We start from the raw sequence: 26,825 nt of genomic DNA, 5'->3' as shown, positions 1-26,825 counted from the left end.
CCTGCTGTTTCCAGCTACAATAGTCATTTACAACATTACAATGTCTACACTGTATTTCTGATCAATTTTATGTTATTTTAATGGACAAAAAAGTGTGCTTTTCTTTCAAAAACAAGGACATTTCTAAGTGACACCAATCTTTTGAACGGTAGTGTATATGTACAAATTACCTCGATTAGCCCGTATCCCCGCACATTGACTCGGTACCGGTACCCCCTGTATATAGCCTTGTTATTTTATTTTTTACTTTAGTTTATTTTGTAAATATTTTCTTAACTCTTTCTTGAACTGCATTGTTGGTTAAGGGCTCATAAGTAAGCATTTCACAGTAAGGTCTACACCTGTTGTATTCAGCGAATGTGACAAATATAATTTGATTTGATTATGTCCAAAGGCAACAATGTTGTAGAAGATTTATTTTCACTACCAACCTCTGTACAATCAGCCTCTTTGTGTTACAAAATGCTGTTAAAGGTTAATAATGACACCTGTGAAAACGTGAGAATTGTGTGGCAAAGGGATTTAGAATGGTTGTATATTATTTCAAATATTGGGTAAATTGTCAGAAAAGCTAAGGGAAAAGGTATCCAATTTAAAGTTTTTCATCGATTTTATTTCACTCCCCCAAGGATACATAGGATGGGTTTGTCAAAGGATGATGTATGTTGGCGATGTGAAGGGGCAAAAGGAACCCTCCTACATGCGCTGTGGAAATGACCGGTTGTGCACCCCCTATGGGACAAAGCCTCACAGTGCATGGGAAATGGCCTTGGATTCCATGGCTGGATTCCACCAAGACTGTTGAGTGACAAGGCTTAAATAAGAGGGATTAACCAGACAGAGGTTAAAATATTATGTTTAAGTATTGTGTCTGTGTTAAGGCTGGTCCTGAAACATTGGAAAAGCTCTAATGAGCCAATGTTCATGGAGTGGATGAGTATGTTGATCAAAACAATGTCATATGAACTCATCTTAGCAAAGAGGCTGGAGAAAAATACAGACTCCAAAAATATATGGGAATGATTCTTGTGTTTCCTTACTAAGGGCACAAAAAAATAATACTTTGGCATGAAATAGCATAGAATTTATCAGGAAAGATCTCCCTATGTGGTTTTGTATTTGTTTTGTTTAATATGTTGGTTGCTGTTTTGTTAAAGATTTTACATTTTACATAAAAAAGTAAATATGTATCTCATGGATTGTTTGTCAAACCTCCTGTAATGTTTACATGTTGATTTTTATTCTGTTCATAGGACAGAATGAACACCAAAGAAGAAACGCAAGAGGCAGAATTCAATAGGTACATCATTTCATATTTATATCTTATTATATGGAAGAAATAACAATTTACAAAATGTAGAAGATGTGCTTAGTCAACCATAATCTCAACTAGCAGTGAGTGGATCAGATCTGTAGCAATCAAATGAGATCCTCCACCTTGAAAGTATCTTTTTTCAGTTTGTATGACAAACCTTGGGGATGGGGATAGGGGAGAAGGTGCATTTTGTGGGTTGTGGAGTGAGGAGTGCTGGTGAATGCAGGTATTCCGCTGGTTTGGTACCTCATCTGATCTGACCTGACACCATGGTGAGTGTTACTGGCACAGTCCCTCTCACCAATACAATACAGAGCCCTCTCCAACATAATTTCCTCCTGTGCATAACCCACTTCTTCATTGCCAACCCCCACCCTTTACAGATACTCTATTATGCTCCTATAATCTCTGATCCATAGACTTATCTTATACACTCTGATCTTGCCCAGCAGATCTGCCATATATTGTTATTAATACAGAGACATTTGAATAACACAATATTATTTACAACAACAAAATAATCAAAACAAACCTAACATGCTTGGAGACAAAGTTCTGGTTCTGTCTCCATTACACCTGATGTGATTCCTGATGTAGACTTAATATACCCACACAGACAGTGTTGTGAAGAAAGCGCAACAGTGCCTCTTCAACCTCAGGAGGCTGAAGAAATTTGGCTTGGCACCTAAAACCCACACACTTTTATCTATCTCAAGGCCATCAGACTGTTAAAGCCATCACTAGGCGGCTTCCACCCGGGTTACGTAACCCTGCACCTTCGAGGCTGCTGCCCCATAAACATAGACTTGAAATCACTGGCCACTTTAATAAAGTTTACACTGCCGTTCAAAAGTTTGGGATCACTTAGAAATGTCCTTGTTTTCCATGAAAACATACATGAAATTAGTTGCAAAATTAATAGGAAATATAGTCAAGATGTTGACAAGGTTATAAATAATGATTCATTTAAATAATTGTGTCCTTCCAACTTGGCTTTTGTCAAAGAATCCTCCATTTGCAGCAATTACAGTCTTGCAGATCTTTCGCATTCTAGTTGTCAATTTGTTGAGGTAATCTGAAGAGATTTCATCCCATGCTTCCTGAAGCCCCTCCCACAAGTTGGATTGGCTTGATGGGCACTTCTTACGTACCATACGGTCAAGCTGCTCCCTCAACAGTTCAATAGGGTTGAGATCCAGTGACTGTGCTGGCCACTCCATTATAGACAGAATACCAGCTGACTGCTTCTTCCATAAATAGTTCTTACATAGTTTGGAGCTGTGCTTTGGGTCATTGTCCTGTTATAGGAGGAAATTGGCTCCAATTAAGCGCCGTCCACAGGGTATGGCATGGCGTTGCAAAATGGAGTGATAGCCTTCCTTCTACAAGATCCATTTTACCCTGTACATATCTCCCACTTTACCATTACCAAAGCACCCCCAGACCATCACATTGCCTCCACCATGCTTGACAGATGGCGTCAAGCACTCCTCCAGCATCTTTTCATTTTTTTCTGCGTCTCACAAATGATCTTCTTTGTGATCCGAAAACGTCAAACTTAGATTCGTCTGTACATAACACTTTTTTCAATCTTCCTCTGTCCAGTGTCTGTGTTCTTAATCTTTTATTGGCCAGTCTGAGTTATGGCGTTTTCTTTGCACCTCTGCCTAGAAGGCCAGGATCCCGGAGTCACCTCTTCACTGTTGACTTTGAGACTGGTGTTTTGCGGGTACTATTCAATGAAGCTGCCAGTTGAGGACTTGTGAGGCATCTGTTTCTCAGACCAAACACTCTAATGTACTTGTCCTCTTGCTCAGTTGTGCACCGGGGCCTCTCACTCCTCTTTCTATTCTGGTTAGAGACAGTTTGCGCTGTTCTGTGAAGGGAGTCGTACACAGCATTGTACGAGATCTTCAGTTTCTTGGCAATTTCTCGCATGGAATAGCCTTCATTTCTCAGAACAAGAATAGACTGACGAGTTTCATAAGAAAGTTATTTGTTTCTGGCCATTTTGAGCCTGTAATCGAACCCACAAATGCTGATGCTCCAGATACACAACTAGTCTAAAGAAGGCCAGTTTTACTGCTTCTTTAAATCATCACAACAGTTTTCAGCGGTGCTAACATTATTGCAAAAGGGTTTTCTAATGATCAGTTAGCCTTTTAAAATTATAAACTTGGATTAGCTAACACAACGTGCCATTGGAACACAGGAGTGATGGTTGCTGATAATGGGCCACTCTACGTCTATGTACAGTTTAAGTCGGAAGTTTACATACACCTTAGCCAAATACATTTCAACTCAGTTTTTCACAATTCCTGACATTTAATCCTAGTAAAAATTCCCTGTCTGTAGGTCAGTTAGGATCACCATTTTATTTTAAGAATGTGAAATGTCAGAATAATAGTTGAGGGAATTATTTAATTCAGCTTTTATTTCTTTCATCACATTCCCAGTGGGGCAGAAGTTTACATACACTGAATTAGTATTTGGTAGCATTGCCTTTAAATTGTTTAACTTGGGTCAAACGTTTCGGGTAGCCGTCCACAAGCTTCCCACAATAAGTTGGGTGAATTTTGACCCATTCCTCCTGACAGAGCTGGTGTAACTGAGTCAGGTTTGTACAGTTGTACTCCTTGCTCGCACACGCTTTTTCAGTTCTGCCCACAAATTTTCAATAGGATTGAGGTCAGAGATTTGTGAAGGCCACTCCAATACCTAGACTTTGTTGTCCTTAAGCCATTTTGCCACAACTTTGGAAGTATGCTTGGGGTCATTGTCCATTTGGAAGACCCATTTGCGACCAAGCTTTAACTTCCTGACTGATGTCTTGAGATGTTGCTTCAATATAGCCACATAATTTTCCTCCCTCATGATGCCATCTATTTTGTGAAGTGCACCAGTCCCTCCTGCAGCAAAGCACCCCCACAACATGATGCTGCCACCCCCGCGCTTCACGGTTGGGATGGTGTTCTTCGGCTTGCAAGGATCCCCCTTTCTCCTCCAAACATAACGATGGTCATTATGGCCAAACAGTTACATTTTTGTTTCATCAGACCAGAGGACATTTTTTTTTTCTGAGGTCTTGGCTGATTTCTTTAGATTTTCCCATGATGTCAAGCAAAGAGGCACTGAGTTTGAAGGTAGGCTTTTTAAATACATCCAGAGGTACACCTCCAATTGACTCAAATTGCATCAATTAGCCTATCAGAAGCCATGACAATTTTCTGGAATTTTCCAAGCAGTTTAAAGGCACAGTCAACTTAGTGTATGTAAACTTCTGACTCAGTGGAATTGTGATACAGTTAATAAGTGAAATAATCTGTCTGTAAACAATTGTTGGAAAAATGACTTGTGTCATGCACTAAGTAGATGTCCTAACCGACTTGCCAAAACTATAGTTTGTTAACAAGAAATTTGTGGAGTGGTTGAAAAACGAGTTTTAATGACTCCAACCTAAGTGTATGTAAACTTCCAACCTCAACAGTAGATATTCCATTAAAAAAATAAGCTGCTTCCAGGTACAATAGTCATTTACAACATTAACAATTAACTGTATTTCTGATCAATTTTATGTTATTTTAATGGACAAAAAAATTGAAATTTCTAAGGGACCCCAAACTTTTGAATGGTAGTGTACATATTTTTGCTTTACTCATCTCATATGTATATACTATATTCTATTCTACTGTATTTAGTCTATACCACTCCGACATTGCTCATCTTAATATTTATATATTCCTTAATTCCATTCTTTTAATTTTAGGTTGTGTGAATTGTTAGATACTACTGCACTGTTGGAGCTAGAAACACAAGCATTTCTCTACACCCGCAATAACATCTGCTAAACATGTGAATGTGACAAATACAATTTGATTTGCCAATATACAGAATATCGCATTTCTATATGCAATTAGTCTGTTGAATATATTTGAGACTTAATTGTATATTTAAACCCCAGATGTGTTTATAAGTGAAATGGGAGTCATATGATCTTAAGTGTAAATTGTATGTATTATTATAATAATATATACAAACACTAAACACCCACACATTCAGTCACCAATAATGGTCCCTAACTTATCATTGTCCACAAACATCTTCCTCTCTGATTCTCTCTCAACTGTGGTTTGGCAATGGTCAGGAGATTAGGAATAAGTTAAACAAGTAAGTGAACTGGCTTTTGGTCTCCTAAAGACTGGAAAACAATGGGTAAACTGCCATACACATCTGATGTGTCCAAAAGGGTAACGGTAAGCCTAAAACACTGATGTACGTTCTAACAGACCATCTTTCCCCAAGTGTAGATCTTGAGGTGTGTGTGTGTGTGTGTGTGTGTGTGTGTGTGTGTGCATGAAAACAGGATGGAGATCAATATATTAATTATTGTCCTTTTTCAAACATGCATCTTAAACATCTTTGTTGTTGTTGATTGATTGCCCAAGTCAGTGTTCCTCAATCTCCTGGGAAGTCTTGCCCTGAGAGAGTGGTGGTGGTCGGCGAGTTCTGAATTGCTATGTGTGTGTGTGTGTGTGTGTGTGTGTGTGTGTGTGTGTGTGTGTGTGTTCAGGGCTGTTCACAAGTCAATCCGGAAGGCCAGCAGCTTGTCGGAGTGCAGGTTGTTGAGGGTGCGCAGGTCGGGCAAGTGCAGGAGCAGCTTGGGGAAGATGGACGCACTCTCTTCGGGACGACGGCAGTGGATGAGGGAATGCAAGGCACGGATTAACCCCTCCTGGAGCTGTTCTACTGCCCCCATATCAACGATGCCAGAAAGGTCTAAGGAGACAAGAAGAGAGGGTGAGAGCTTGTTTGAGAGACACAATAGTTATCCATCTATGGATGTCTACACAGCTTTATCGTTATGCTCATAATAAGCTCTTCATACTTACTCGGTCACATTTTCTTATCATACCATTTAAGATGTACTTCTCTTCTATGACTTCCTAATGCCATGTTGTTCATATTGACACTGCTTTAGTGATGAATTCAATGGCTATTTTCCCCCTCACCTGCAGAGACCAGCACCACAGCCATGAACAGAGCCATCTCATCAGGCTCCAGCCTCAGAGATCCCAGCTTCTCACTGAAGTCAAAGATGGCGTCGAGCAGGGCCCCCATCCCCAGCGCCCGCAGGGTGGACAGAGGGTACGTCTGGCCATTCAGGAAGGTCACCGTCCGCTCCTCAGGGTTAAACATTGTACAGAACTTCACCATCAACACCTGACCGAGACAGAAGACCCAGTGGAAGGTTAGTCAATATGGATTGGGATTGCATTAATTGGGAGAGAGAATTAAGGTGTTTTGTCCTTTTTATATTTGTAAACACAGCTGAAAAAATCTGATTTAGGGCCAGTTTCCTGGGTACAGGTAAAGCTTAGTCCTGGACAAAAATAGACTACTTTAAAAAACAAGCGGTTATTACCTGGAAGGTGCCTGATTTGAGAAGCATGACCTGGTCGTGCTGGCTGAGCTCCTGGAAGCCAGGGATACCCTTAGCGAACTCCACCACTTCCCTCACTGCCGGGGTGAAACACTGGGAGAAAGACTCCCATATCTGCTGTCCAGAACGACTGGCCGCAGATACAGGACACGCATTGAGAGGACAGGCCTGAGGGATAGAGAAAGTTAGATTCAAATCCATACTGTTGTTTTTTTTTAAACTTCACGTATGTAAAGCTTCATAACTTTCTAACGACTCTTGGTTTACTCACCAGCACTTTGGTTCCAGCAGCTAATTTCCATGGACAGGATGTCTGAGGTTGGGGCTCTTGGGTCTCTTCCTTCATGGAGAAACTGTTGTGATTGGCCGAGCTGGCCCGTTGAGGTGTGCCCACATTAGACTGTCCGTGGTCATGATTGGACAAAGTAGCGGGGCAACTATAGCGACTTTTGTCTACAGAGGGGAACGTATGGTGGTTGTCATTGGTGTCTGGGCAGTGAGGGGCAAGGCCTGCAAGACAGGACTGGTACCCCTGGGTGGAGTCAGAGCTGAGGTGGGAGGAGCCATTGGTGTAGCTGGTCTCCTGAGATGTGTTGCTCTTGAACAGAGATGTTGTTGGTAAGTTGGTGATGTTGATTTCCCTCTTGGCTGCCCTGTCTTGGCTGCTGGAAGAGATGTCCTGATAGGCCCGTGAGATGGCTCTGATGGCCTCTTTAGAAGGAACCTCTGCTGTGCTGGGAGGAGCTTCGGAGACGGGGGAGGACTCTATGTCCATGGTGTTAGACTCATTCAGGCTGTTCATGTAACTTTGCATCTCATCCAGAAGCCTCTGCTTCTCCCTCTTAGGGATACGGCCAAAACGCACAGCTGATGAAGACACAAACAGAGTGGTCAACTTCTGGCCATAGTTCTCTTATAGATATTAAGTCTTAAGGTCCAGTCTACACAGAAACAAATATATAATGTTCATACATTCCCCTTTGTAACAAAAATGCATTAATTGCATCTTGTGTATTTCATGCATGAATGTGTAAGCAGTCTTTTGTGGATCCCATCCCTCCTACTCTCCATCCCCCTCTCCAACAATATCCATCAGCTGAAAATGCTATTTATAGACCCCCTATCCATCTCTCTCTCTCCTCTCCTTCCCTCCCTCTATACTTTGTAAGTAGGGCAGTGGCTCATCGTGAACGTGATGTCACCGCTACTGCGACGGAGGGAGAGAAATAGAGGTGGGCTCTCAGCACGCAAGGGGGAGGAAAGAGGATGTAGAGAAGGAAGGAGGGAGTGAGGGAGGAGAGGTTGCAGAGAAGGAGGGTGTTCGTGAGAGTGAAGAGTAGTGTTGAAAATAGGAGCTTGCAGAGAGAAAGTAGTGAGTGAAACACCACAAAGTGGAGTGTGACATAAAAGAGAAACTTCAAATGGCAGTCCTGCTGCTGAGAGTTCTTCAACCAAGCCAGCACAATGCGTCAGGCAAGATGTAAATGATCTATAATTCATAGAAACAAACTAACTTAAAGTGTTTGAGATCAAAACAAGATACTGCACTAAGCTATGACATCGGGAAGAATTATTTGTGTTCTGCTTCAGTTAAATGTATGACTGTGAACATCTGTGTTAACACATCTCTGGCATCATTACATGATCTCTTGGGTCTCTCTCTGCAGTGTGCAATGCACTGTCCCTAAAGAGCATAGGATCTAGATCATGCTAAAAAAGGGCTATAACAGTGACATTCTGTTACAGCAGATCTATGGAATTCTGCTATATTCATTTACATCAATCCACTTTGTTATGTGTGCATGGATAGTCTGTCTAGACTTTAGCTAGTCATTACAGTTGTGAGAATGGGCTTTAATGCACTGTGTTGAGGTTGACAGTGTTGGCTGTGTCTTTTAAGAAGATGAACTGGTTTCAGGGAGGGAAAGTGACTTCAATATTTGCCTTGTTTATATGGTAATCCCAAGATACACCAATCACAGGCTCCTGAGAAATCAGGACGTCTTCTGCCATGTGGACTGCAGACAGTTGACTGAGGTTTTTCTGTTTTCACAACAGCTGCAGGCGAAGGAAATAGGTTTCTAGGTTGTGGTTCTTGACACTTTCGAGATCGTGTTTTTAACAGGGTCAATATGAGTGTTTTTCCTTCCATCAAAACATCTTCACTACCCTCGTTTCTCGTACCCCACCTTTTGAGCGCCCAAAATGTCGACTGCATGCAGAAATCACTTGGTTCTCTTGTAGATTAGGCAATGGATTAAGCACGAGAGAGAGAACACAGGAGGGTTGAAGCCACACTGAGAAGACACTAAAGGCAGGCAAACTATCCCAACTAGGTCACCATGTACCAGCATGCTATAGGTAAAATGCTTGCTTTGCTTTTTTAGGTCAACTGAAACCATCCCACACTATTTTCGTAATCCGTTACGATGGGGCAATTTATCAATACTTAGCTATCAAGGCTAAAAGTAAAGTAGGTGAGATTAGCTTTGCATACGGCTGATTAATTGTGTGACAAGGACGGGCTGTTTTGTTCTGCATCTCCAGCTTAATTGTTTGCCGTCTCCCTCATTAATTGTACAAGATGTTATAAGGGTAAACAGTATACAAGGTAATCAAGTTGCCCCTGTTCCAATTCCCCAAAATAATTCCTGTGTTTGCTGCAGTTTTCTGTATGACAGATAGCTTCAGGGACTTCAAGGCTCCCGTTCTCATAAATCACTGTCGGAGAGGAGAGAAGAGTGGTACAGAGGGAGAGCTCAGGGAACACGGAGGGGAGGAACATGGAGAGGGGAGGAATCTGAACAAGAGGAAGAAAGACTGACTTTGAAACTTATGAATGTGCAAGAGGCTGTGTGGATATAGGTTATTTTCCAACGTGTGCCCTTCAACAGTAGGTCAGAGCTATGTCTCAGGTGAAAGATAAGGCTGGTGCAGTGCTGAGAAACTCGCATTGTATGGCCTCAAACGATTGTCTGAGCCTGCACTCTCAGTAAGATTTCACTATAACTCTTACCATCTCTGGACATGCCCACGGAGAGGCATTTCTTGAAGCGACAGTGTTGGCAGCGGTTGCGGTTCATTCTCATAATGAGGCAGTTCTCGTTCTTCACACACATCTTGTAGTTTATGTTTTGCTGAATGCTGCGACGGAAGAAGCCCTAGATAGGAAACTCAAGCAGATGTACAGTTAATTAGCATCCTGGTTGGTTTTAAAATAGTGAAAGTGACCCACCACCTTATTATACACAGTAAGAGTGCATCTGAAATGGTCAAAAGAAGTGTGCTATATAGGGAATAGGGAGCCATTTCAGGGGCACTTACTGTATGTGTTTAGTCATCATGGTCTTCTTACCTTGCAACCCTCACAGGCGTGCACTCCGTAGTGGAACCCAGATGCAATGTCTCCACACACTGTACACAGGAGCACCATACCACCAGTCTCTGTAGATATACAGAGAGAGAGACAGAGGTACAGCCAGTCAGAAATGTGATCATAAGTGAAGGTGACTACCGACCGACGTTACAAGCAACAAAGCACGTCGTGTAGTGTACATTACAGAAAGAGATTGGGAGGAGGTGAGTATTGGATAGGTTGGATGTTTTGGTTTAGGCTAGAAAGAGTAAGGAGGGATGACAAAAGAAGTCCGGAAGGAATGCTACTCACTGGTGAAAGGTCCTGTGAATCCACTAGGTCTTTTCCCAGCGATGGGGTGTTGGTACGTGTGCTGGTGGGTGGACGTTGATGTAGCCACATTGTAGACTTCTGGGAAGTGGAACACCAGCTTGGAGGATGGAGGTGTGCATCCTCCCCCTCTCTGGCCCTTCAGGGACCCCAGTTCTGTGAAGGTGATCTCCTCTGGGGAGGAGGGCTGGGAGAGGGTGGAGGAGGGGGACTGGGTCTGGTACCCACTGGACGGGCTGCCAGGGCTGGGGCTGCCTGAGGAGCGTGCATACAGAATAACACCTCCTGTTGGAAAAACAGAGACAGAGAGGTAGTGGGGTTAGTCAGATAGCTGAAAAGAAGTTTACTCTAAAAAAAGGTCACCAAGTTCAAGACGTGGTGCAGAATGCAACGTTTAAAGGCATGCAAAAGCATACAGTGGTTCTTCCTTTAAAAGTTGAGGTTATGCCGCTACCATTTGTGGTAGATGGTGGCAAAAGACAGCTAGCTCTCTGTAGGACTAATAGGTATAATTGTGCATTCAGGGAGAAAAAAGGTGCCAAAAATGGTTGGAAGCACAGTAACAGAGTAAGCGCGGATTCTGTCCCAACCAAACTCACACTAACCACGTTTCCATCCACAGTTTTATGCGTGTAAAGTCATACCGTATAAAAACATTTTTCACAACAGCTGTGATGGAAACAGGAAGTGCCGGTACAATTTCATAAATGCCAACAGATGATTTGTTTGTTTGACATGGGGATCTTTTTGTGTCTGTAAAATAAATGATGCGAGAAAAGCGGTGGAAATTATTCTATGCGCAAATATAGATATAATAACCATCATATCGAAGTAAACTTGGAGTCACACGATGACATGTGTGGTCTTTCCACTATGACTCGTTGGGAAAGCATGCAAGTTTATTAGGCTACCAGATTAAATAAATTGTGATGTACTTCACAGGGTGGTGAAGTGCAAGCTGATGAGCTTGATGCTACTTTCCAATAAATAACAAGGGTCTTATTCTGGTGACATGATCATCAATGCTTGGCTACCGTTTGACATATGAAAATAAATGTTGCTCTTTTGTCCATAATAATCTCATCATGTAGGCCAAGGTTCCCCAAATGGCAGCCCGCGGGCCATTTGGCCCCCCAAGTTCTGAGCACAAAAAAATTGTGCTTAAATAATTTTTTTAATTCATTGACTGTAAAAACACCAGGAAATCGACTCCAAGTGATTTTTGTTTTGGAAATCTTTTCCCATGTATTCCCATGCATAATAGAGAGATGTAGAAAGTATTCACAACCCTTGACTTTCCCCCCCCAAAAAAATGGTGTTACAGCCTGAATTTAAAATGGATTAAATTGAGATTGTCACTGGCCTACACACACACACACACACACACACACAATACCCCATAATGTCAAAGTGGATATTTTTTTTGAGATTTAAATAAAAAATGAATACAAATTCAAAGCTGAAATGTCTTGAGTCAATAAGTATTCAAACCCTTTGTTATGACAAGCCTAAATAAGTTCAGTAGTAAAAATGTGCTTAACAAGTCACATAATAAGTTGCATGGACTCACTGAGTGCAATAATAGTGTTTAACATGTTTTTTGAATGACTGCCTCATCTCTGTACTCCTCAGTTGAGCAGTGAATTTCAAACACAGATTCAACCACAAAGACCAGGGAGGTTTTCCAATGTCTCACAAAGAAGGGCAGCTATTGGTAGATGGGAAAATAATTTTTTTAAAAGCAGACATTGAATTTTCCTTTGAGCATGGTGAAGTTATTAATTACCACAAAGATGGTGTCCTAACTCGGTTGCCGGAGAGGACGGAAACTGCACAGGGATTTCACCATGAGGCCAATGATGACTTTAAAACAGTTAAGAGTTTAATGGCTGTGATAGGAGAAAACTGAGGATGGACCAAAAACCGTGAAGTTACTACACAATACTAACCTAAATGACAGAGTGAAAAGAAGGAAGCCTATACAGAATGCAAATATTCCAAAACATGCATAATTTTTGCATCAAGGCACTAAAGTAATACTTTTTTTTTAAATGACAAAGCAGTTTGTAAGTTTCTATATCTAAGTGGCCGAATTACAGTTTTGACTTAAATCTGCTTGAAAATCTATGGCAAGACCTGAAAATGGTTGTCGAGCAATGATCAACAACCAATTTGACCGTTTTAAAATTTTTGAAAAGAATAATGGGCAAAAACTGCACAATCCAGGTGTGGAAAGCTCTTAGAGATTTACCCAGAAAGACTAATCTCTGCCAAATGTGCTTTTACAAAGCATTGCCTCGGGGGTGTAAATACTTATATATTTTTGCTAAAATTTCTAAAAACACATGTTTCTACTTTAACATTATGGGGTTTTGTGTGTAGATGAATGAGAAAAAAGTATTTAATCAATTTTGAATTCAGGCTGTAACAACAAAATGTGGAATAAGTCAAGGGGTGTGAATACTTTCTGAAGGCACTGTATGTGATCTTATACAAATGTAAGCAAGGGATTAAATTATTGTTTTAGTCAAATATCTGTTTTGGCTTCTTTCGGTCATTTTGCAATCTAAAATGTATTTTGTATTATGTTCCGCCCCCCGACCATCCGCTCAATAAATTTTTTTGGTCTGAATCTAGTTGATGATCCCAGATGTAGGCTATACGTGTGCTATTTAGCACGTTTTTAAAAATGTGAGAAAACCCATCAGTAAAATTGCGATGAAAACCCATTTAACTTGCATTTTTCTTATTCGGTACATGGGAATTTAAATTGGATGGAAACACATTTCTGGTAGGAAAGTGCGCATATTGTTTATGCGGATTTTAGAATATTCACATGAAAATCTGTCGCCAATTGAATGGAAATCTAGCTATAGACTTTTTTGCCTCATGCAAACAACTTCAGTATTTATATAGGTAGTCATTATAAATGACAGTAAATAAATCAACGTTGCTCTTTTTTCGTTTTTTTTTAAACCTCTGTTCGTCTGCCTTCGCATCCTCTCTAAAAATCTTTTGCATCTCTGAGACACCGCCGAGCGGGCTATGCGGTGCTTCCGCTCCCTCCTTGCCCGGCGCCCGCAAGCAGCACGACACCTGGCCGCCGACTCACATGGACTTCTGACACGGTTACTGCCTGGACCAAATCTGCAGTATCGTGTAGACATTTACAACAATCACAAACCGGTTATGTGATTAAAAGACATATACTGGGGGATTCCCAGGGATGCTGTGGTAGAGAACTGTACTCGTGTCGTCACCGACAGTAAGCTATGGAGAAAGTGAGTCCCGTTTTCCCATAAAGAGAGAACCACTCGAACGGGCTACCTAACTACAAACATTTATTGGTGAGTTTGTGAGACAGGGCAGTGATAAAAAGATAGCAGCCACCTACACAAGGTGTCATGGTAATAGTTAGCCTATCGTATGTATACATAGAATATAAACTACACTGAACAAAAATATAAACTAACATGTAACAAGTTCTGGTACCATGTTTCATGAGCTGAAATAAATGATTTCAGAAATGTTCCATTTGTGCACAAATTTGTTTACATCCCTGTTAGTGAGCATTTCTCAGAGCCAAGATAATCCATCCAACTGACAGTTGTGGCATATCAAGAAGCTGATTAAACAGCATGATCATTACACATGTGCACCTTGTGCTGGGGACAATAAAAGGCAACTCCAAAATGTGCAGTTTTGTCACACAACATAATGCCACAGATGTCTCAAGTGGAGGGAGCGTGCAATTGGCATGGTGACTGCCGGAATGTCCAACAGACCAACAGAGCTGTTGCTAGAGAATTTAATGTTAATTTCTCTACCATAAGCCACCTCCAATGTCATTTTAGAGAATTTGGCAGTACTTCCAACCGGCCTCACAACCTTAGACCACATGTAACCATGTAACCAGTTCTGTCCTTGTCTATTAATGTTCTGTATTATGTCATGTTTCATGTGGACCCCGGGAAGAGTAGCTGCTGCTTTTGCAACAGTTAATGGGAATTCTAATAAAATACCAAATACCTGCAGGATTGTCTGAGGAGGTGCTGAGGAGTATTTCTGTCTGTAATAAAGCACTTTTGTGGGTAAAAACTCATGCTGATTGTCTGGGCCTGGCTCCTCAGTGGGTGGGCGTGGCCCCCAAAGTGGGTGGACCGATATCCTCTCAGGCCCCATAATGACAAAGCTAATATATAAAACAACTGAAATATCACATTTACATAACTATTCAGACCATTTACTCAGTACTTGCTGAAGCACCTTTGGCAGCGATTACAGCCTTGAGTCTTCTTGTGTATGATGCAACAAGCTTGGCACACCTGTATTTGGGGAGTTTCTCCCATTCCTCTGCAGATTCTCTCAAGCTCTGTCAGGTTGGATGGGGAGCGTCACTGCACAGTTTTTTTCAGGTCTCTCCAGAGATGATCGTTCTGGTTCAAGTCCGGGCTCTGGTTGGGCCACTCCAGGACATTCAGAGACGTGTCCCGAAGCCACTCCTGAGTTGTCTTGGCTGTGTGCTTAGGGTCGTTGTCTTGTTGGAAAGTGAACCGTCGCCCCAGTCTGAGGTTCTGAGCCCTCTGAAGCAGGTTTTCAACAAGGATCTCTCTGTACTTTACTCCTTTAATCTTTGCCTTGATCCTGACTAGTCTCCCTTTCCTTGCCTCTGAAAAAACATCCCCACAGCATGATGCTGCCACCACCATGCTTCAATGTAGAGATGGTGCCAGGTTTCACCCAGATGTGACGCTTGGGAGTCAGGCCAAAGAGTTCAATCTTGGTTTCATCAGTCCAGAGAACCTTGTTTGTTTTGGCAAACTCCAAGCGGGCTGTCATGTGCCTTTTACTGATAAGTGGCTTCCGTCTAGCCACTCTACCATACAGGTCTGATTGGTGGAGTGCTGCAGAGATGGTTGTCCTTCTGGAAGGTTCTCCCATTTCCACAGAGGAACCTTTGGAGCTCTGTCAGAGTGACCATCGGGTTCTTGGTCACCTCCCTGACCAAGGCCCTTCTTCCCCGATGGCTCAGTTTTGTCGGGCTGCCAGCTCTAGGAAGAGTCTTGGTGGTTCCAAACTTCTTCCATTTAAGAATGATTGAGGCCACTGTGGTCTTTGGGACCTTAAATGCTGCAGACATTTTTGGGTACCCTTCCCCAGATCTGTGCCTCGACACAATCCTGTCTCGGAGTTCTACGGACAATTCCTTTGACCTCATGGCTTGGTTTTTGCTCTGACATGCACTGTCAACTGTGGGACCTTATATAGACAGTTGTGTGCCATTCCAAATCATGTCCAATCAATTGAATCTTCCACAGGTGGACTCCAATCAAGTTGTAGAAACATCTCAAGGATGATCAATGGAAACAGGATGCACCTGAGAGCTCCATTTCAAGTGTCATAGCAAATGGTCTGAATACTAATGTAAATAAGGTATTTCAGATTTTTATTTGTAATAAATTTGCTAAAATTGCTAAACCTGTTTTCACTTTGTCATTATGGGTTATTTTTGTATAGATTGCTGAGAGAAAAAAATATTTAATCAATTTTAGAATAAGGCTGTAACGTAACAAAATGTGGAAAAAGTCAAGAGGTATGAATACTTGTCGAAGGCACTGTATATTCCCAAATACTATGCACCTGTCATGGAGTCTTACATTTGTATGAGAAACATTAGTAAATATGCCCTGGGCTTGTATTTCTTTCCTCTTATTGACTTCTCAGTTTTTCCCTGTGGGGCTGCTGATGCTGCTGCGCCAAGTATTTGTTTATTTCAAGTGTTGTTATAATCCCTCAGGCAGCACGTGCTACAGGATTTATTATTGACACACTGCAGAGCCAGAGATCTAGAGCAAGTCTTAGCAGACATATGACAGGGAGGGACCTGCTGTCCTGTCCTGGCCAGCCACTACCTGAGACTGGAAACAGACAGCCTGCAGACCCAGCCGGGGCTTGCCAAACCTCCACACCCACCCAAACACATTGCATGTCCACTTGAACACTCACATGTAAGCTAATTCTGTGTTTACGTTTGTGAGTGGCCTTTAGGACTGAACTACCATGCCATAAATGGTAGCCTAGTCAATTAATAATCAGCTTTTACAGGCCTCTCCAAGGCTAAGCTTGACTATACTGCTCGGTGCTCCCATAATATACCATATACTTGGCCAAGAGCTCTATGTAGAGTATAGGGCCTTTTTGTCAATTAACTCCAATTCAGAGGACATCATGGTATGGCCCTCATGACAGTAGAGAAAATATAGGGGGCCATAGGAATTTGGATTGTGAATTGTCTTTGATGTTTACCCAGTAGGATAGTAGTACATAGCCTATAGCAAACTCCAGAGGATGCCCCATGTAACTCAGAGAAGACAAAAGAGCCATACACTCACTGGCAAGCCAGTTAGAATTGAGGTCAGCGCAGACAGACACTGGTGTTAATTGTGGAATCGGCAGCAGGTTGGAGAGTGAGGCGAGCAGCTTCCCATCGTGAGGTCAGTAACCCCTACATCCACTAATCTGCCTGAGTGGGTGAGTAGAGCCAGGCAGGCAGAGAAACGTGAGCATTGAGCACTTTACAGGCACAACAATCCTTCCGCCCATCTTCCTCCCCTCCTCCTCCTCCCTATTCTATCCTTTCTTTTGTTTGCTCTCTGCTGTGGGTCATGAAGCCACACACACACACAACGCTGTAAGCCTGGTAAGGCTGCTAGTGTTTTGTGCAATGACCGGTCATGGAGGGTGGCACACATTCGGCTCCATACGATGTTTACCCCACATAATGTTAGATTATAACAGTCAGTCAATTAATGTTGATATAATATTAAAGCCAGGATCCAAATGTACTGTTGCAAATGCATCCTATGTAATATAAGGATGCAACAGGATGATGATCTAAGTAAATACTGTACATTACAGTAAACATCATTGACCTATGAGGAGTGTGTTTCTATGTCTATAAGATTAACCTAGCTAGGAGTAGAGAAGTAGATCACTGTCTCAGTTAAAGGTGAATTGTATTTGGATATCCACTCTGTGGCTGAAACAGATGCTGCAGCAGGAGGAAGCATTCACAGCTTGTCCAATTTCACCTGCCCCCAGTGGGCCAAAGGGCCTCAATGGGGGTGAATAGAATGAATTATATTATGTTATGGATTGCCTGCATGTATATTTATATTGTATGTATGCGTTTGGGACAGATGTTTATGCAAGGGACATATGCTATAGGAAACAGGACTAATTGATTTGCTTAGAATACAATAAAGCGCGCATGAGGTGGGAAAACGTGACTACAGATAAAGTTAATGCATGAAATCGCTGATCCACTGACCAACCTCCCCCCCCTTTCCATCACTTCAGGCGGCATCACAACAGAAGTGTACGAGAGAGAGAAGACATAGCTGAGAGAGATAGAGAACCGTAGGGGAGGAGGTCCTGGGAAATCACGCGCCGCACGCGGCTCTGCAAGTGCATCAACGTGAGGATGAATGGAGAAAGCGAGGAGTGCATTCAGTGGGAAGACTCACGCTGCATGAAGCTCCCATCAGAAGTCAGAATTTCTAAGCACCGCACGCAGCATATAGTCTCTGTCATAATTAAAGAGGGAAAAATAAATAGAGCAGGATGTAGCGTTGGCTGAGGATGTTCTGAGTTCGCTCCAGAATCATTCGCTGCCCACTCCAAGGAGACCCATGCACCGCATAGCACAACCTGGTCTCAGAGCACTTCGTGTTATTCTGTATGTAAATCAGGAACACTCCATTTAGTATGATATGTTATGTTTGGTATGGTTACATAAGACATAGTGGATGGGTGGGTGTATAACACAAACATCTAGCAAACCAAGTTCGAATCTCATCACAGACAACATTAGCATTTTAGCTAATTAGCTACTTTGTAACTACTTAGCATATTAGCTATCCATTCACCTAACCCTAACCCTTTTAGCTAACCTAAATCCTAAACTTAACCCTAACCCCTAGCCAAGCCAAATGTAGGCACATACAAAAGGCCAATAGTTACTGAATACGTTATTGAATTTAGTTATTTTTACCAATAAATTATTAACATAGTAAAGTATGCAGAGCTCTGACACGCCCCATTGCCCTCTACAGATAATAACTGACATGGAACAAGTTCTGACTTCTGATGGGAGCTTCATGCAGCGTGAGTCTTCCCACTGAATGCACTCCTCGCATTCTCCATTCCTCCTCACGTCGATGCACTTGCAGAGTGCATCATAATATTTCGTTCACCTATTCCACTTCCAGCTGTTGAGTGGTTCCAGTACATGTGATGGAAACGACTGTGGAAACAGGTGCCTTGACCAAAGCCGTTTCCACAGTCGTTTCCATCCATGTACTGGAACGTGACTGCAGAGTTAGTAAATTAATTACCACTCAACAGCCGGAAGTGGAATAGTTGAACGAATATTATGGTGCCTGGTGTACTTTGGCTAACCTCACGGAAACAAACGCCCAATGCTCCATGCGTAACTGTAGACCTTCCCATGGCCATAAACTTTGCCTTATGAACCAATATCACTGCTCCCGCCTCCAATAGTAATCACAACACTTCTACCTATTTATTATCTCAATGCTAATGTATAGAGCAGGGGTTTCCAAACCTTTTCACTCAGGCCCCCCTTTCATCATTAGGGAATATCCCATGGCCCCATGCACCATGTCTATTTCTGTGTGCACAAGCACTATTCTTGACACAAATTGTTCACACCCCTATTGTTGGTGGAGAGAATTTTGCCGGTTTATATCTTAGTTCCTGCAATTCAAGACATTTTGTCATGTGGTGCGAAGAACATTTAGCAGTTTTAAAGCTTATTTTCATGCAATTCTATAAATTGTGACATGTCTAATGTGTACTTGTGTGATATTTGAGTGATTAAAAAATGACAATCTATGGGCTAAAAAGAGTTGCAAAGAAAAAGCCATATCTCAGACTGGCCAATAAAAAGAAAAGATTAAGATGGGCCACAGACACTGGACAGAGATATGGCTTTTTCTTTGCAACTCGGCCAACAAGGCCAGCATCCCGGAGTCGCCTCTTTGCTGTTGACGTTGAGACTGGTGTTTTGCGGGTACTATTTAATGAAGTTGCCTGTTGAGGACTTGTGAGGTGTCTGTTTCTCAAACTAGACACTGATGTACTTGTCCTCTTGCTCAGTTGTGCACCAGGGCCTCCCACTCCTCTTTCTATTCTGGTTAGAGCCAGTTTGCGCGGTTCTGTGAAGGGAGTAGTACACAGCGTTGTACGAGATCTTCAGTTTCTTGGCGATCTCTCGCATGGAATAGCCTTCATTTCTCAGAACAAGAATATACTGACGACTTTCAGAATAAAGTTATTTGTTTCTGGCCATTTTGAGCCTGTAATCGAACCCACAAATGCTGATGCTCAAGATACTCAACTAGTCTAAAGAAGGCCAGTTTTATTGCTTCTTTAAATCAGGACAACAGTTTCCAGCTGTGCTAACATAATTGCAAAAGGGTTTTCTAATGACCAATTAGTCTTTTAAAATGATAAACTTGGATTAGCTAACACAACGTGCCATTAGAACACAGGAGTGATGGTTGCTGATAATGGGCTGATAGTAGGCATATGTAGATATTCCATTAAAAAATCAACTACAAAAAAAATCAGCAGTTTCCAGCAACAACAGTCATTTTCAACATGAACAATGTCTACCATGTATTTCTGATCAATTTGAGTGGACACATTTTTTCCCCCTTTTCTTTCAAGAACAAGGACATTTCTAAGTGAAGCCAAACGTTTGAACGGAGGTGTATATAAAAAAAGGGGGGCGCCCCACAGTTTGGGAACCACTGGTATAGAGAATAATTTAATTTAGATACGCACGAAAACCAAATAATCTGCCTACTGTTTGCAAAAGGCATCGCATGCGTTGGAACCAATGACAGCTCGCTCCACGCGAGTTTGTTTTTATGAGGAAAAACACGAAGTGGATCAAAGCTGCGTGAACTTCAAGCACTGTCACCTATCATCATCGTCAAACTTTGTAACATTTTCGGAGTGCACCTTTGCAGGCTTAAAAGAAAACAACCACTTCTTGGGATATTACAACTTTCATAACTTATATCAAATCAGGGTTCATTTCATTTTCCAGGTTCATGCATGGGAGGATAATGCAAAAAAAAAAACATGACGGTCCTGCTGTAAAGATGAATTGTTCTCATCTCGCAATTTGATAAACATATAGAATTGGACATACAGTGCTAGCCTAATAACATTGTTTTCAATCGTATTAACTCGACTGCCTGTCTAACATATGGTGATGAAGAGACACTTTTAATGCAAAACCTCATTGTGCGCAAATACGTTCCCATGATTACGGACGACTGCAAAGAGAAAGCATACCAATGCAATACAATAACAAAAATGTAAAAAAAGATATTAAAAAACCTTAAGCATTCTCAACTAAACGGGTATAACTCCAACGCCAAATGCAATATTGAGCTACAAAAAAAATGTGCAACAAATATAATCACAATCATAGTACTTACCACCTGGAGTGTCCATGTTTCTTGATGTGTCTTTTGTTTGCTGTGGTGAATGATGCTGACTTTTCGATATATAGCTGCAGGATCAATACTCAAGTGGAGACAGGTAGGAGTCGAGAACTAGTTATGCGTGGATACCTGACCCATAGAACGAGCGCGCGGTTGAAGACAATCGTATTGATCTGCCAAACGACTGAAACTTCCGTCGTATACTGTAAGCACAGTTATGTCCAGCTGTATGCTATGCAGAACAGTTATGTCTAATTGTCTCAGGTGTGCAGGAGAGATTTTCTCGGAAGCTACCTGAATCCGTTCTGCGCTCTGAAAAACTCCAGGCTACTAGACTAGTGAGTTGCTTGGTTCAGCGGATTTGAGTGTCACAAGCCGAGAACAAACAAGGGATTTTCTGAAATCCCAAGAATACACATCAGCATCTCCGAGAATGAACTGAATTTAGTCAGGCTAGACACACCCAATAATACAGCTACCCACCCACTTCCACATCAATAACGTTTTCAGGTAACTGAAATAAATGTGACTCGCTCCTTATGTCCTCTCTCAACTTCGGTTGTGTCTGTTTGGTTAAAGGGGTGCATCTCATCTCACTATATGTCCCCTGTTAATTCACTCTACTGTCACTCTCTCCCTCCTTCCTTTTGCTATTGGGTGTGTTCTCATTGGCCGGTACCTCGATCCGAGGGGAGTTTTAATGTGCTTATTCAACCTGACCTGCTATGTGTTTACTAAAGCCACGATGCATGTGCACTGTGCATGTGCCGGGGCGAGCGCTCAGCGCTGCCCTACTGACATACATTTTATGCATAATACTGAGCGTGCCATAACGAGAGGTGGGAGGATGAGGCACGTGCACAATGGGCAGTGCTCACCGTGACTGGTATGGTAGTTGTTACAAAGATTGGGCGCGTTGCATTACTGACACATGACAGATCTTACAGGTATTTTAAGAATTAGCAAACCGTATTATATGTTAAAGCAATCATTCAGTCGATGACACTGTCGATTATGTGACGCCCAACCATTGGTTGATGCATGTAATGTCTGAGCAGGGGAGTGCGACCATGATCTACTATATTGACAAGATAGTCGAGGGACCGCTCTAACAATGGAAATACATGTCCTCAAAGATGGAAGGCAGGCGGCAGGCGGGAGGAGGCGAGATTAGGTAGGACCATTCTAGTCAATGAGAGGGCAGATAGGCGCCAACAGGCACAACTCTTGATATAATGTAGTTTTTTTCAAAGTTGCCGAAATGCTACCTAACCATTATGAAACTTCTATTTGATCAAACAAGCCTCACGTAGGAAATTAGCAATACTTTTTTGTTGTTAACGAAAATAGAGACATTCATTGACCTCCATACAAAAATTATTAATTTCTTGGTAATATTTTGTGGAGATTTTGGGCCGATTTTTTTGTTGTTGTTAGTAGCGGTGGTGCTACTTGAAGTCGATGGCCAAACATTCAGATCATGTGTCTTACGAAAATATAAACAAACAAGTAATACACGTTGGGGCCATACTTGCGAACATAAGCAACCATTTCAATGTAAATACTTTCTCCAGCTCAAAATGCCTATCAGCCAATTCAAATCATCGATTTACTTGCACGTGACAGAACGCTAAATTGTAGCCGGTCCCATCAGATAACATGGCACACGTTAGCCCTAATGCTAACCTCACCAGGTGGCACTGATTATATCCTGTAACAAATTCTTCATCAGCCTATCAAAGATCTTAGACTTTATATGCACCAACCAATGGCATTTCGTAAAATAGATCAACCTTCGCCACTGGAGGGCTATTTTAAACCTACAAATTCAAGGTTTACTTTTGTTCTGTTGGTCTGAAACAAAATGTTGGGAGCCGATATTGCATTGATGCATGCTTGTCTAGGCTTCTAGCTACTACTGACATTAGACAACATTTTCGCGTATATGACAAAGTCCTATGTTTTTGTTCATCTGTTTCACACACCTCCATGTGCTTTTAAGGCAAAAAGATAAATGAGTTCCTTACAACATGTACGTTATTGTACATCGTAAAAAAAAAACAGAAGAGACTTAGGGATTTGTCAAACGGCAGTCATGAAGGCTACCATTATCATCATTGCTTTTAGGTGGCGCGCACCGCTTAAAGTGGTTAACTTGAAATTGATAGTGCACTTTAATCGTGGGTTCAAGTTGATGCTCGATTCAAAACTCATGTGACGAAGTGGATGATTATAATAATGCATAGCCTATACAACGCTGTAGGCCTACATGTGAGTGTAGCATACATAACAATATAGCTTACTAATGATAGCTTACACTGATGTCTCCTCGCCAGGAGAGGGCGTAATCAGTCTATGGGTAGACTCCACCAGGCTTTCACCCCATCAGCCTGGAAGCAGAGGCTACATATGGAATACAACCAAGGTGGCTAATGGGGCTCATCATGAATTGAGGTGTACCATATGCATATTCAAGCTGTTGGATGTAGACTGTGTCCCTTTTCAACACACTAACACAATACATGTAAATCAAAATGCAAATGAGGGGGGACTCATGTGAGATTCGAACGCTTTGCTCAATCTGCGACAATTACGTGGACCCGTCACTTTACACAGAGAGCAATTTGACCGGTCAGTCAAATACACAGGAGAGTTGCTTTGATGATCAGAACATGCTGTTGGACTGAGGTACTGTATGTTAAGGATGCTTCCGTGAACAAGTGTGAACACATCCATCTACTTTAACGATTTAATTGGTTGTTTCAGGATATAACCACTGCCACCTGGTGAGGTGCGCATAGGGCTAATGTGTGCCATTATCTAATGGGACCAACTACAATTTAGCGTTCTGTCACCTGTCACGTTAATTGGTTGATACGCATTTTGAGCCAGAGAAATTGTTTACATTTAAATGGTTGCTTATGTTCGGAAGTATGGCCGCTTTGTCATACGTTTGTATGTGTGTGTGTGGACGTGTTTAACTATATTTGTGGGGCCCAGAAGTCCCAACAAGAATAGTAAACAAACAAAAATGTGACCAACTACGGACATTTTGTTAGTCCCTACAAGGTCAAATGCTATTTCTAGGGGGGTTAAGTTTAGAATTAGTGTTAGGAGCTAGGGTTAGGTTTAGGGTCAGGGTTAGGTTTTCGGCTTAAGGTTAGGGTACGGGTTAGGGAAAATAGGATTTTGAATGGGACTGAATTGTGTGTCCCCACAAGGTTAGTTATACAAGACTGTGTGTGTGTGTGTTAATGGAGGAAATGTAGACTATGCCAGTATAACATACAGTATTTTAGTTTTAGTCAATTCAGGGGCCCATCAAGTGCAACTTATTCCTGTTATAGATAGGGCCTACAATGTTAATTTACTAAGACATATGCCCGCAGTGGTCAAATGTGGCTTGTGTACACATAATGGTCTTAAAGAAGGTCTCTTCCTTTTGAATTTTGTTCTCCCCTTCTGTGGAGCCTGCACAAATAAATGCCTGCTGGTTTGCAAGAAGAATGCGCCCCTTGGTGGCTGGATTATAAATATGGTAACAATCAATTGCAGTTCATTCTTTTGTCACTAGAGAGAGCTGTAATCCCATCGTTGTCACCTCAACCCCCTTTATGGCATGCTTTCAGATTTTTTTTTCTTTGGGATGATAGTCGAGATGGCCCATTGAGCAGACAACAAATGTAGGCCTAATTGATCAGATAACGTTTAGATTAATATGCAGGGATTTTTAGGTACAGGGCATCCTCAAGGCATGAGCGACATATGCAGTTGCTTAGGGCCCCAGGCTGCTAGAGGGCCCCCAAAAATATTAATAAACAACTTAAAAAAAAAAAAATATTAAGTTGGGGTCTCATTTTACTGTTGAGCGTTAGAATAGTAGAATACACAATGTGCAAGTATGAAATTTGGTTGCGCATCATACATTTTTTGTCTTGTTATATCTGTCACTGAGAGTCACTCAATTAGCCATGTCAGCTAACAATTTTTTGATTGATAAGTTGATCTAACCAGCTATCTAAACTTAATGGCTGAATACCGACCAGGCACGGAGGGCACATGCCCAGGGGCCCTAACCTCCAGGGGGTCGCTATAGATTTTGTTAGTCACTCTCACTCAGATATCATTAAAATGGCATAAGGGTGGCTATACAGTGCATTGGGAAATTATTCAGACCCCCTGACTTTTTCCACATTTTGTTACGGGGGGGGCAACCAAATCTTGTTTAGGGTCCCCGAAAGGCAAGAGCAGGCCCTGTGTAAGTATGATGATTGAGATAGGATACCATGATATTAGGGCTAGGCCTATTAGGCCTACTTGATGATGATGTTGTGTAAACACACTGTTCATCTGTTTGTCTTTCTCAAGCAACATTGCATGAAGACTTAACTGGGTCATTCTATGCTTGTGCTGCCTTTTTGTCACTGGTGTTACCTATATTTTAGATGACAATTCAGGCTTTCTAGAATCTAATTTGACTATTTAATTTGCATATATAATCAAAGACAGAAAAGGTTAATGATAATATTAAGAACATGTTTTGATTAGTAATAATGTACTTTAAACAGGTATGTGTAAAGTTATTGTATGACATTATTCTATTAACACCAGTGACAGTAACACCAGACCAGTAACACTATTAACACTACTCCATTACCACCATGCAGTGGCTAGTAGCTCAAACCACACTTCTTAAATTGTAAATAAATCACTTAATCATGTGATTTGATAAATTATTTTAAACGTAGATTTTTTCGTTACTATAAACTGTGTAACACCATTGACACATTAAGGCCTTGCATAAAATTACAAAATGAATCATCAAATTGCCAACATATGAAGAGAGAGTGCAGACTCATGTGCTTTTCAAAACAGCCCCGCCTCCAATGAACCTTTGACCCAGGAAGAATTTGTCAAGGATGTAGAATTTTTTCAAGGTGGTGGTTTTATAAAGGGTAACATCTTCTGTCATGTCTCGTGGGTTTCATAACCATGTCTTTATAACAGTTCAATAATGATGTGACGGGAGATGGGAATCAGTTTAACCATTTATCTTGAATGTGCTCGGTCTACAATACATAGAACCCATAGTAAGGTGTTTTCCTGTAGGATATCACAAAGCTGTTCAAGTCCCTTGAACCTGAGATGCTTTTAAGACATGTTTCATGGTCTGAACAAACCTCTCCACCAACCCTTTGGTAGATGGATGATACGGCGCGGACCTGATGAGTTGTACACCAATCACCTGTTGGAACGTGACCATTTCTTGTGACACTAGCTGTGGTCCGTTGTCCCTAACAAGTTGGAGTGGCAGCTAAACACTTCTCCAAGCATCTCGATGGTCTTCACAGCTGTAGTAGACCTCATGATGGCAACATCTGGCCACTTGCTATGAGCATCCACGACCACAAGAAACATTCTGTCTTCGAATGGACCTGCAAAGTCGATGTGTATGCGTTGTCATGCCTCGTCCGGCCAATCCCACGGATGAAGAGGTACAAGTTGTGGTACGTTGCGAACCTTATGGCATGAGGAACATGTTTTTACTTTTTCTTCAATGCTTCCATCTAATCCAGGCCAACAGAAGTGACTTTGTGCGATTTCCTTCACGCGAACCATTCCACAATGACCTGAGTGTAGCTGTTGTAACACTGGTTTCCTCAACGAAGGAGGAATGATATCTCTCCTTCCCCACAGCAGACAACCGGACTGTACTGACAGCTCAGTTCTCCTCGAAATGTAAGGTTTCAGTTCCGGAGCATCCCCTGAGGCTCTACCTTTGATGATGATGTCCATCACTTCAGATAACACTGGGTAATTTCTGGTGTTTTTCCAGACTTGTGT

The 26,825-nt window shown here is 41.8% G+C and overlaps 1 protein-coding gene across 1 annotated transcript; it reads right to left on the bottom strand.

Moving 5' to 3' along the window:
- Positions 1-4,944: 4,944 nt before the first annotated feature.
- LOC106567064 (nuclear receptor subfamily 1 group D member 1) lies at positions 4,945-21,601 on the bottom strand. The gene is made up of 8 exons (XM_014135912.2): positions 20,976-21,601; positions 10,423-10,725; positions 10,111-10,199; positions 9,772-9,916; positions 7,027-7,622; positions 6,738-6,923; positions 6,325-6,535; positions 4,945-6,091 (listed from the first exon to the last, which is right to left on the bottom strand). The coding sequence occupies exons 1-8, from the start codon at positions 20,989-20,991 to the stop codon at positions 5,892-5,894; spliced, it is 1,746 nt and encodes a 581-aa protein (XP_013991387.1). The 5' UTR covers positions 20,992-21,601; the 3' UTR covers positions 4,945-5,891.
- Between the last annotated feature and the right edge of the window lie 5,224 nt (positions 21,602-26,825).

Source organism: Salmo salar, chromosome ssa13, assembly GCF_905237065.1.
Source record: "Salmo salar chromosome ssa13, Ssal_v3.1, whole genome shotgun sequence".
Lineage (NCBI taxonomy): Eukaryota > Metazoa > Chordata > Actinopteri > Salmoniformes > Salmonidae > Salmo > Salmo salar.
The sequence above is the reverse complement of the archived record's forward strand: the minus strand, read 5'-3'. Positions and strand labels throughout refer to the sequence as shown.

What these genes read in the sequence shown, in the direction of transcription:
- LOC106567064 (XM_014135912.2), bottom strand. An exon ending in ACGCCTGTGAGGGTTGCAAG is followed by an intron (nt 9,917 to 10,110) that starts GTAAGAAGACCA and finishes TTTCCTATCTAG; the next exon opens with GGCTTCTTCCGTCGCAGCAT. An exon ending in CGTGGGCATGTCCAGAGATG is followed by an intron (nt 7,623 to 9,771) that starts GTAAGAGTTATA and finishes TGTCTTCATCAG; the next exon opens with CTGTGCGTTTTGGCCGTATC.